The 12,372-nt window shown below is 35.8% G+C and overlaps 2 protein-coding genes across 4 annotated transcripts in view; one reads left to right on the top strand and one right to left on the bottom strand.

The window, feature by feature from the left end:
* LOC124357191 (carboxypeptidase N subunit 2-like) overlaps window positions 1–10,856 on the bottom strand; it is a 54,536-nt gene extending 43,680 nt beyond the window's left edge. Inside the window, exon 1 of one of the 2 annotated variants that reach the window (XM_046808720.1) lies at window positions 10,749–10,856. In XM_046808720.1, the coding sequence (XP_046664676.1) occupies window positions 10,749–10,795 (47 nt within the window). In that variant the 5' untranslated portion in view covers window positions 10,796–10,856. The remainder of the gene's footprint in view (window positions 1–10,748) is intronic. The other variant, XM_046808714.1, reaches the window with a different exon arrangement.
* LOC124357192 overlaps window positions 10,745–12,372 on the top strand; it is a 35,174-nt gene continuing 33,546 nt past the window's right edge. The window contains exon 1 of one of the 2 annotated variants that reach the window (XM_046808722.1): window positions 10,745–10,906. In XM_046808722.1, coding sequence (XP_046664678.1) covers window positions 10,854–10,906 — 53 coding nt within the window. In that variant the 5' untranslated portion in view covers window positions 10,745–10,853. The remainder of the gene's footprint in view (window positions 10,907–12,372) is intronic. The other variant, XM_046808721.1, reaches the window with a different exon arrangement.

The following is a 12,372-nucleotide window of genomic DNA, read 5'->3' as shown; positions in this document are numbered from 1 at the left end:
AACTGGTCTCCTCGTAAGTCTGAAGGGATGGAGCATGACCGAGATATTAGAGGACCTTGGCATTACTGTTTAGTACTGCCAGGATTTCGGTATCCTTGAACACGTATTAGCATCACCAGGGTACTCAGATAGGAAGCCAATCAAGAACACCCACAAAGCCAGTCGGTGACGAAAACGTTCTAAAACTACAGCCGAATTTTTTGTACGTGTAGTACTAAACAGATCTGTAATCCATAACAGCCTAGTGTAGCCATAAAGACATAGTTGAACGTGCGGTATTTATACACAATGTAGGGTTTTCATTTTAAATGGTGGGCTGTTAAGATTTAAATCAATATATTATTTAAGCAGTTCTGTATGTGTCACTTTACATTTAAAAATATACAATGTGCATTAAATTTAAAAGAAGTCTCAGAATGTAGTGTGTATTCAAAAAATGTTTTTTGAACCGCTACTGGGATATAAGTTCCCTGCAGCATGCGGTTGTCCACTAGTATAGAGCGTTGTCCTGTGTCATTATATTGTATAACTAGGCAATATTCAGCGACTGTCGTGTGTCTACTCAACAATCAGTCCAATCAGCTGACCCCCTCGGTGGTCCTGTCACGGCTCCTAGCCAATGACAGTTTATAATAGTGGACACAAGAGAGATGAGTATCATTTTCTGAAGTACCTTGTTTAATGTTTACTGTTAACGATAGATGATGAAAAACAAGTTTACGGATATTTGTCATAGTTAGTATTTCAAAAACAGAACACTGAGTTTGAAGAATCGGAATCCATCCACTTATTCAGGTGTGAAAAACTTAAGGCATAAGGCTAGGCATATAAAAATTAAAACTGATCAACATGTGGCTATGAACTCAATCAAAGTCATGACTAACTTTACAATAAATTGTACGTTAAAAAAACACATTTATATCAGTGTACGTGATGATTAGAGCAAGTACAATCCGTGTCACTTCTGTTCTTTCCAAAACGATTTGTGAAACCATCGATTTGCACAATATCTCAAATAAAAATTATTCTATAGAGTTGAACATTTCCACGAAGCTTCCTTTCTAATTCTTATACTCAACATCATTTGCAGTGAGAGGCTCTTCAAGGGATTTTGTTGAGCGATAGTAAAGCCGAATTATCAGCACTATATTTTGACAACAAAATTTTTTCATTTTTATATACAGTTGAAAGCGGCAACATTCCTCTTATCTGTTTTTCCTTCACTGGATGTTTTGAAAACGAATTGAATTATATGTAGACTTTTTGAATGTATAACTTCGATCATTATTTAATCCTAAAACGATTAATTGAAAATAACTGTAATGTGTTATAAACATATAAACAACAACCATCCCCGCCAATATCTATTACACATATTTTAAGGGTTACAGATAATTTTATTTGAATGTAATATTTACTAAATCCTTAAAAATTAGAATACTTCACTACTATATTATAAACATCACTTTTATACATAGGGATATATAAACAAGACTATTCATCATTAAGTATTCATCAGATTACTTATAACTAAATACTTCTTGAGCTTATATAATTGCTCTCTGACTGATCAGAACGTAATACGATGATTACCCCATCTCGGTGATCTAGCCACAGCCAATTATATAATAATATTACGGGTGAGATGAGACTTGACTGTATAGTACACTATATACTGTAAGTTGGCTGCAGTACCGTATAACTAGCAAGAAACGGACGTGCAGTCCCGGCAGTATGAAGTGAGATGCGGACATGTCACATTGTTTGCATAGACGGGTGATAATCTGTTACTATTGTGTTTCTTGTGATTATATAATTGACCTCTAACTGGTCAGAAAGAAATATGATACGCTCGCCACTTCAGTGATCTCATCACTGCTCCCAGCCAATTGTACAATAGTATCACAGGAGAGATGAGACTTTGCTGTGAGTACAGTAGATATAAGTTGGCTACAGTTACGTGTAACTAGCAAGAAACGAACGTACAGACCGGGCAGTATATAGTGAGATGCGGACATGTCACATTGTTTGCATAGACGGGTGATAATATGTCACTATTGTGTTTTTTGTGCTTATATAATTGCTCTCTGACTGGTCAGAACGAAATATGATAAGCTCGCCACTTCGGTGATCTCATCACTGCTCCCAGCCAATTGTACAATAGTATCACAGGAGAGATGAGACTTGCAGCCCGGGCAATATACAGTGAGATGCGGATCAGTGGTTTCGTTAAAAACTCCCAGTAAATGTTATCATAGGAGAGATGAGACTTGGTTCTGAGATGAGGGGAGATAGATAGTCTATAATCTCGTATTTCTAATAAACACTCACCTAACTACCGTTGATGTTTGTCTTTCAAACCAGTTTCCACGAGCTGGGTGATTACAGACTGGTATCAACATTAATTATTAATATAGAAGAGATCGTTTGATTAAGACAGTTTTCTTTTCATATAACAATTACAAGGATCGTTTTTATCTGGAAAGCTACACAAGGCGAAACATATTCAATCCTATTTTATTCTCTCACCACTACATTTATTTATGGTATTAATAATTGTTTTTATTTTGAGCCGAATTGTGTAATAATATTGTATAGGTGTTGAAATATGAATTTGAAAGTGTTAGTACCCGATGCCTCTTCGAAAGTTAGGAGAGGCAGATAGGCAGGGAAGTCAGAGCTAGTTTTATTTTACAATGGCAATGAAGTTATTTAATGCAAATACTTGCTTCTCTGAATGTTTATAATCATATAATCCAACCAGTACATTGTTACTGTACATATTACATGTACAGTACATATTACACACTCAAATTGTATTACTGTATCCTATGTAAACCTTCTACTCCAGAGCACATATATAGCGTGATATCATTCTTGAAGGAAATAGTTGAGGTTATAAACAGTGGTTTTTGTTGTATGACAATATCATTTGAGTTGTGATTCTAATATTGGCTAAAAATATTGAAACTGTATATGGTCTGAGGGAATAACTTAAATACATATTTATTATATTTGATACCGGCTTTTGAATTTGTATACGGCAATACAGTAAATATTTTAAAACTATTATACAAGGTAAGAGACGTGACAAAAGATAGTGTTCGGTGTGAAGGATTTGTATAAATCTGAACCAAAAATGAAAAATGTACATTACACTGAAATATTTAGTAAAACCGAGTTAGTAATAGAAATAAAAAAATAGATGGGCACATAAAAACATTTCAGAAAAATGAACGAAGATTTCAGGAAATCTTAGAAAGGTGTAAATAAACTGAATCACCCTGTAAGAGGCAGATACACATTTTTTAGATAACTGCTGAGCAATTTGAAAATGGAGTATTACAGTTAAAACATATGTGTTCTTATAAGGGCGGTATTAAAGGTACTAAAGTACAAGAAGTTTATATACCACGGATTATAGAAAAAGTTATACATAAAATCATAGTTTTTGTAATATTAATAAAGGATCGGGTTGATTTAATTACTTTCAAAGTCATCAATCTGATGTCTAAAGAACTTACGCCTTTGTTGGTAAAACCTAGAAACCTATAATTGAAATATGATATTTTTCCTTGTTGTTTAAAAGAATCTGTTGTTGGAATTATTTGTGAAAAATGATCAAAAGTGAATTAAGAAAATTGTAGTCCAGTTTTGTACTGCCCACCTATCGAAAAATGTTTGAAATATATGTATGTGTATAAAAAAGTCGGTTTACCTTCAAAAAAAAACGTATACACAATTTATCGAAAAAGTTTAGAACGTATGCTATATATTGGCTCTCTTCGTAGATTGAAGTAAATTCTCTGATAGTATATTGAGCAGAGTAAGTGAATTCATTTGAGAACTACGGTATTACAGGGTTGCCAATGAGCTGGTTATTTAATATGTGAACCTTTCAAGGTTAAAATAGTTAATATTTATAGCAAAAACAAGAATGCAACGTTGGAGTATCTCAGACAAGTAATTTGGTGTCAGTTTAGTTCAATATTTGTATAAAAAAAGTATCCAACAATATAAAAAAGTTAAAAATATATAAGAGCAATTTCACTAATGCTGAAAGGCTACTACTGAACTTTCTCTATTTTTACGAAAATAAGATAAGAATGTAAAAACTGAGGAACACATTAAGACTTATATACTGCATATTGAAACTATGTTTCATGAAATATTAGCTGATTATAATGTAGCCATCTTGTACAATGTCTTGCCTCCAACCATATATATATATATACATGAGGGTGAGTGGCTCTTGGTGTGACTGCTTTACTTTTTTGTAATCTTCAATTCCTTGTTTTATGAGGCAGTTTTATAAAACATAAAAATTGAGTACAGTTGTTATTATACTGTTTTAATCTTTTTGTAGCTTGCATGTTTTTTAATATTCAAACCGATAAAAGTACGTAACCGAATACTTAACTATGGTCATGTGGTATACCATTTTAAAGCCTATTAAATGGAAAAGTTTTTAATATCATTTGACACATTCTTGTGTACAAGGTGTGGTAAAAAGATGGGGTTCAATGATATTTCAGTTTTTCTGAAACTTAGCAACTTTGCTATTTGAATCGATCTGAAGCTTAGTTTTCTTATCTTACCGTTTGAACAGTTAACTTTTTCAAATTGAAAATTTAACGGAGAATCTAAAAATGATGTAGTGTGCTCATATATATATCTATACGTTGCTGAGAAATATCAGATTTACTTACAAAACACGGGTTTTTTTAGAAAAACTGAAAATAATTAATTTCAGGCGTAATTTTTGTAGTTAAATTTTTTTATAACCACCATATTATCACATTTACATTGCATTATAACCCAAAAAGTTTTGTCACACCAAGAGCCACTCACCCTGTATATATATGAGAAAATTTTAAATAAGTTTAAAGTTCTGCTGTATGACTGGTTTATGCTGAATAGTCTTTTAATGTTTGATATCTTGGTTTATCTAGGTTAATATTATACGTGTAATTTTAGTAGCTAGTCTAAGTGGACAAATGATTGAGTTTATACGACTGGTGTGTATCCTAAGGTACTGTAGATATTGTTTGATTAGTTTAAATGAAATTCTTCTTTTAAAGTCTTATTGCTAACGTCTCAGTTTGATATCAGATGTTACTGCAGAGTTATACACAATGGGTGATTGGCTGAGTGTTAGCGAAGCCTATCACTCGAAGGGCTGGACAAATTTATTTTATTCTGTTTATTTATCTGTCTGTCAGCGCGATATCTCAAAAACAAACTGACCTATAAAACTAAAATTATGCAGTAAGCTACATTTATGTATAAGAGACACTGAGTTACATGATGGTGCATGTTAATCCATAGAATTTGGCTGAGCGTCAGCAAATACTTTTACATTGATGTGAGGGGTAACCATAATGACAACGAGAAAATAGCAGAATAAATAATTTTGCAAACAAGCTGAATATACTCATAAGATATTTTAACATGCGACATACTAACACATGTAGCCTAACTATCCCAACTCATACAACATCATTCTATGGTATCTTGGTGGTATTTGGTGGTTCTGACTGACTGATCAGTTGTAGTGATTTCTAATATTATGTAAACGCTGATGTAAAATCTGATTTAAGGAATACAAATGTGAATGCATCATGTGGTAAAATATCTCTAGAAAAGTTTCATCAGTAGTTTCGTCACTAGAAATACCATACATCACTCGATTTCTGTTTGCCGGGGTATGCAGAATTTCTTTACCGAATGATTGTCTTTCTTTCTCTCAATATGTCTCAATAATGAAATGTACTATAGTCTTGAAATTTTACATTGAACCTCAGCGAAGCGTCTTACATGGTGTAGCGTATTTTTAAATTATAAGTATTTTATAATATCGAAATAGCTACCTATAATTTGCTGAGCTTCAGCGAAAACTATCACTCTTAGGGCCGGAAGAATTTCATTTCTGTCTGTCTGTCCGTTTGTCTGTCTGTCTATCCGCACGATAACTCAAAAAAGAACTTACATCTGAAATTTTGCATGATATATGAGGAACACTGCGTTCTATGATGGTATCTATGGCGTATCATCCACATGATATTTCATTGGGTTTGGCTGAGCGGTAGCGAATATTAGCTGAATAAATTAATTTGTAAAATACTGTTTAAGATCTTAATACATAATATGTGCTTTTAACAAGTGGCAGAATAAATTCATAAAGTAAAAATAAAATATAATATACTGGATTCAGTATTAGAAGTCGGTGGCATTATTTAATTTCAGCGCACTCTTACTTTTTACTATCCTTGCTTGCTTTCCGGAACTTTAATTTGGACAGTGCCATAAAACTAACTCAATGAACAAAAATGTGAATGAATTATCATGCAAGATATCTCAAGAAAGATTTTATCTGTACAATTTGCATGAAACTTCGTTTCCACATAGACAAGGATGAGTTTTATGGTGGTACATGTCCAACCATGGAATTTGGCTGAGCCTCATTGATGCATATAACTCGGTAGGCTAACACAATTTCTCTTCTAACACAAACTTTCCATCACGTTGGATGAGCATTAGAACATATTTTGTACATTGTTCTTGTGGATAACCATGATGACAGTGAGAAATCACAAAATAAATAAAATTGTAAACAAGCTGAGTACACTGAAATGAGATTTTAACCGCGACATATTAACACATGTAAATTATTCATGCAGTAAAAGAATACTGTGAAATTTAATGTTTAAAAGTTGGCTGCAAGGTTTGATTCCAGCGCTCACCCAGAACCCACCAGAACTTTCATTATTTTAAAACTACTATTACGGTAACTCAATGAACAAATGTATAATGTGACAAGATAGATCGACAAAGAACATGAAACATCTTTATACACAGAAAAGAATGATTTCTATGATGTCCAACCCTGGAATATAGCTGAGCGCCACTGAAGCCTATCACTCAGTTGGATGACACAGTTTCTTTCTTGTCTGCCGGAGGATGTAAAAGATTATTTTCTGTATGATGTTTATTGTATATCTGAGCGTAGGTCATCTTGGAAATGAAATAGGCTGTATGCTTTAAACTTATTAAGCAACATCGGCGAAGCCTGTTTACGCGACACGTGATGTGGCGCACTCCTACCTTGTAATTAATTAATAATATTTTTATCGTGGTTCGCTCACTGTATATATCCATTCCCCGCTGACAAGTATTTACTTTGCGAGGGTAAAAGCATGTAAAATAATGAACCAACGAATTATATTAGTACTACTTCGGGCTTGCGCTGAGGTGAAATGTACATCACTCGTGAGTCTCACTTGTGACACTGGTCACACAGCTCACTCACTTCCGGAGCCTGAACGATGCGCTTAATGTGCTCATTGTGAGACCCGTCGCGTGATAGACTGACGCAGGCTGTACATTTATCAATCTTACTTCCTGATTAAACAAGTTTAAACCACGACCTAGTGACTTGCCGAATTATTCATCGACAATACAAGCACTGTAATGACCTGTTAAATAAATTCGAAAACATATTGAGATTAACCCTCAAAATGCCTCATACATGTTGAGATTACGCCTCTGTAATTTCGAACGATTGTCACTCTAATAAGAGACAGCTGAACAGTCATTTTGAGTACGTACTCAAAGTGTTCTGTTTTCTGATTGAAAAAATGGTGGCTGTTTAAAAGTTCAATAATGATCTCATATGAAGAGCTACCTTTGTATAAATAATAAAAGCTTATGATTGATTAAAGCGTTTTAATATTTTAATTCATTGCAAAATATAACGTTCCTCCCAGCCAAACTGCCTTCCATCAATATGTTGTTGTGTTTAAGAAAAATAAAATTCCGTAATTAAAGGCATTTTTAAACCTTGATATGAAATAATACTATAATATATTATGTTTCTGAAGATTATAATATTTTCAGTACTATCCACGTGACCACAATACGGCAGACATGTTTGTCCTTGGCATACAGACCACGGCGCGGTGTCGCTGTTGCTGGCTGTCCCGCATTGTCCTGCTAACTAGGGCCCTCACCCGCACAGGAACAATCTGAGACATGTAGGGAACAGTCGGGGTCTGGGCCAAGAACAATCTAAGAGGCTGGCTGTGGGTATTGGGAAATCTAAGACGTAGAGTGCATAGTCTGCCTTTCGGTCTGGAACAATCTGAGACAAGCAGAGAAAAAGTCAGGCTTTGGGGCAAGTACAATCCGAAACATACAGTGAACAGATGGGCTCTGGGGTAGGAATGGTCTGAGAAATGTAGTAAACAGCCGGGCTCTGAGGCAGGAGTGGTCTGGGACATGCAATGAACAGATGGGCTCTGGGGCAGGAATGATCTAAGACATGCAGTGAACAGATGGGCTCTTGGGCAGGAATGATCTGAGACATGTAGTGAACTACCGGGCTCTGGGGCAGGAATGATCTGAGACATGTAGTGAACTGCCGGGCTCTAGGGCAGGAATGGTCTGAGACATGTAGTGAACTGCCGGGCTCTGGGGCAGGAATGATCTGAGACATGTAGTGAACTACCGGGCTCTGGGGCAGGAATGATCTGAGACGTGTAGTGAACTACCAGGCTCTGGGGCAGGAATGATCTGAGACATGCAGTGAACAGATGGGCTCTGGGGCAGGAGTGGTCTGAGACATGTAGTGAACAGATGGGGCTCTGGGGCAGGAATGGTCTGAGACATGCAGTGAACAGATGGGCTCTGGGGCAGGAATGATCTGAGACATGCAATGAACAGATGGGCTCTGGGGCAGGAGTGGTCTGAGACATGCAGTAAACAGATGGGCTCTGGGCAGGAATGATCTGAGACATGTAGTGAACTGCCGGGCTCTGGGGCAGGAATGATCTGAGACATGCATGTAGTGAACTGGGGCTCTGGGCAGGAATGGTCTGAGACATGCAGTAAACAGATGGGCTCTGGGACAGGAGTGGTCTGAGACATGCAGTGAACAGATGGGCTCTGGGGCAGGATTGATCTGAGACATGCAGTGAACAGATGGGCTCTGGGGCAGGAATGATCTGAGACATGCAGTGAACAGATGGGCTCTAGGGCAGGAATGATCTGAGACATGCAGTGAACAGATGGGCTCTGGGGCAGGAATGGTCTGAGACATGCAGGGAACAGATGGGCTCTTGGGCAGGAACAATCTGGGACATGGATTAAATAGTCGGAGTCGACTTCAGATACTGTATTTCCTGAACATTTTAGGTTTAGGAAACATAAATCTACTATCAATGCTATTGATCAGATCTTATTCACAATTTTGTCGATGACCTGGGAAGGAGAGAACATTTCCTAAGTATATTTCTCGACCTTTCTAAAGCTGTTGACTGTGTGCATCATGCGATAGTGTTGCACCAGTTGTGGACAAGTGGTATTCCACTTGCCGCATGATTGGCTCCCATATTATCTTACAGACAATGCGTGCAAATTACGAGTGCATTGACAGACACAGTGGCAATGCCCCATGGTGTCCATCAGGGATCAGTATTGGGACCTCGTTCATATCAACAGGTTATTCTATCTAGAATGGAAAGGTGGTTAAATATCGAGACGACACCACTCGCTCTAATTAATAAAAAAATCAAAACAGGATCTTAAAGTGATGTCATTCGTTCAACCGAATTTATGCATTCAGCATTTTTTAAGAATACGCTTGAAAACCAACAGTTTAAAATCAGATGTGATGGATTTCTGACTAAGGCTACTGGAGCAAGAGTATTATACCTGCGGAAATGGTTGATGACGTTTTCTTGGAAGAAGCCGAATCCAAATGTTCCTTGGATATAAAAGATTGACATGGACAATTTATATCGAAAGCGTCTGCTCGAACGTTTCTTCCGGTATTTATGACCTGCGAAAAACTTGCAAAATTTTGTTCCATGGATGTATTAAAAACGTTCTGTTATGGCTTAATTCATCCACATTTATCTAATGGTTTTGGGGCAGCTGTTTCAAATACAAACTTGAAAGAGTATTAATTAGAGCACAAAATAAAGCTGCCAGAATTCTTTTAATATCAAACTCCAAAGAGTCGAGCAAAGATGACTTCAGGGAGCTTCAAGTGTAAACTCTATCCTGTCTCTGTATTCTCGAGTTCGCCCTGTACTATCGATTTAAAATATAAAACAATCTGAAACATCCACCAATACGAAACGAGACGCAGGAACAGCTTTAGCAATGACCAACGTAGAGCGTCAGGGCGTCATCGCTTGCCGTCTCAAATTGGCGTGAAACTATTCAATAGGCCCAATATTGAGAGTGTTAAACATCTAAAAATAATCCCGAAAAATTAAAATATCGATTAAACACCTCCTGGACTCAAATTCATTTTAATCCGTTGAAAATATCATAGTGCGCCGCTAGGAAAATACCTGAAATTTATAATTTATAGTCAATGTAAAACTCAGTTCTGATATCGAAGTGACATCCAAATCTTACTATTGGATTAGCATAAAGGATATTATTCAGAGTAATATAAATGTACCCATGCAATGCAATTGTATGATTCTTTATGCAATAAAGGATATTATTATAATTATTACTATATATGCAATTCACTGTGTCTTGCATCACACCTACTAAGCTACGAGCATCAAGCTAAGTATGGATCTGACACTACTACTAACCGTGTTCAGTTATATAACAATAATACCAAGCTAAATATGGAAAAGCAGTGAAAATTAAACATGCACTGCCAAGATGAAACCATTTACTGTTATTCTTGTACAAATGTTGTCTATTTCAGGCCGGTTATCACTTACCTTGACCGACGCTGAGCTCTTCGCCGCTGGTTGTGTTTGAGGAGCATGACTTCTGCTAAACCCGCGATAAGATATCTCTAGCTGAGACCTGTTATCACTGAGTGTATGTTGCAGGCACTAACTATCCTTGTTACCATGGAGCACACGAACACCAGCAGGTGAGTTATTGAATATTTGTCTTCAACATTATTAATATTGTGTTAATTTAGGCATCCTTTTATAATTTTCGTTATAAAACTATACAGATAGGTTTATGGCCTAAGATTTCTTAATAAATTGAGTAAGAATTTGTAGTAGTGATAAATAAGTCAAACGTCTGTAATACTTTATTCACGTCTTTATTTACGTATATATTTTTATTTCGGGTTTTCATGAATAATAAAGCTACGTTAAAATATTGATGAACATAATAAATATTTGTTTAAATACTTAAAGGTGCTTAAATAAAAATACACATTTTAATTACATACATATTTACAATAGTTACATTAGTTACAATAAATATTTTATAGAAAACCTCATATTTGAAATCATCCTCATATCGGAATTCCCGACATATGTTTTGCATTTTCACCGATCATGGCCTTTTCGAACCGAAAATAACGTAACCTAAACATTTATGTACATATAAAATCTGTCAGAATCTCAGACAATATCATTCGTGCAAAGTTTTTATCGCATTTAATGCCCAACATAGACCCAACATATTAGATAATTTTAATAAACTTTTGGTCCCGCATATTTTTTTCATTAGGTTTTAGTTCGTGGGCGTTCTGTAAGTTTGAAAAAGAAATAATTTCATTCTTTAAGAATCATAGAACTGAGGGGTGTATGCGAATTTTAAGTGCAGCTCCATTTCACCTTTCGCTTTTTGCAGCGTCTGAAATCTGACGCTGTCACAAGCTTTGACTCCTAGAATCTGTATTCCACCTCCAAGAACAAAATTCGGTGATGAAGAAGCTCAAAAGGAGCTCATCGTATCGTTCCGACATCAAAGACACCTAGACTACAAATCAAGTTTAATAAAGATGAAGAGGTGTGTCCGTAGTTTATTGGATTTTTTTAGATTGACAAGGCCTACAGATTTGACTCCGTCTTGAATCTGTGACAGCGTTAAATCTCAGATGCTTCAGTAAGCGGAAGGTGAAATGGAGCTGAACTCAACATTTGCATTGAATCAAACAACCACTACAACCATACTACATTATGTGTCGAAAGAAAGATGTTTTAGAAATCTTACGTAATTTAATAAGATGCTCTTTTAAAAGAATCCTGTATATCTCGTTAGGTTTCAAGATAGTGGAGTTTGAATGTTTAACGAGTACACAAAACCATAAGGGAAATAGAATGAAGTAGAATAATTTCTGTCATTTGTATTACATAAAAATTATACTTGGTATAGGGATAGAGTTTGCACACCCATAAAAGCTGATTCAAACTTAAACCGATGAAATATTTCAATCAAGATGGTGAAAAGTGCCAAACACTCTAACATCAAGCACCATTATAGTTGCGATGCTGGTTAGGATGTAAAACCAGTTGACTTAATGGCTACAGTTTCTCATACCCTCTCATACCTCATCATCGGATTTTGTTTAATCAAGTTGATTTAAAAATGGCTGCA

This window comes from Homalodisca vitripennis, chromosome 3 (assembly GCF_021130785.1).
Source record: "Homalodisca vitripennis isolate AUS2020 chromosome 3, UT_GWSS_2.1, whole genome shotgun sequence".
Lineage (NCBI taxonomy): Eukaryota > Metazoa > Arthropoda > Insecta > Hemiptera > Cicadellidae > Homalodisca > Homalodisca vitripennis.
The sequence above is the reverse complement of the archived record's forward strand: the minus strand, read 5'-3'. Positions and strand labels throughout refer to the sequence as shown.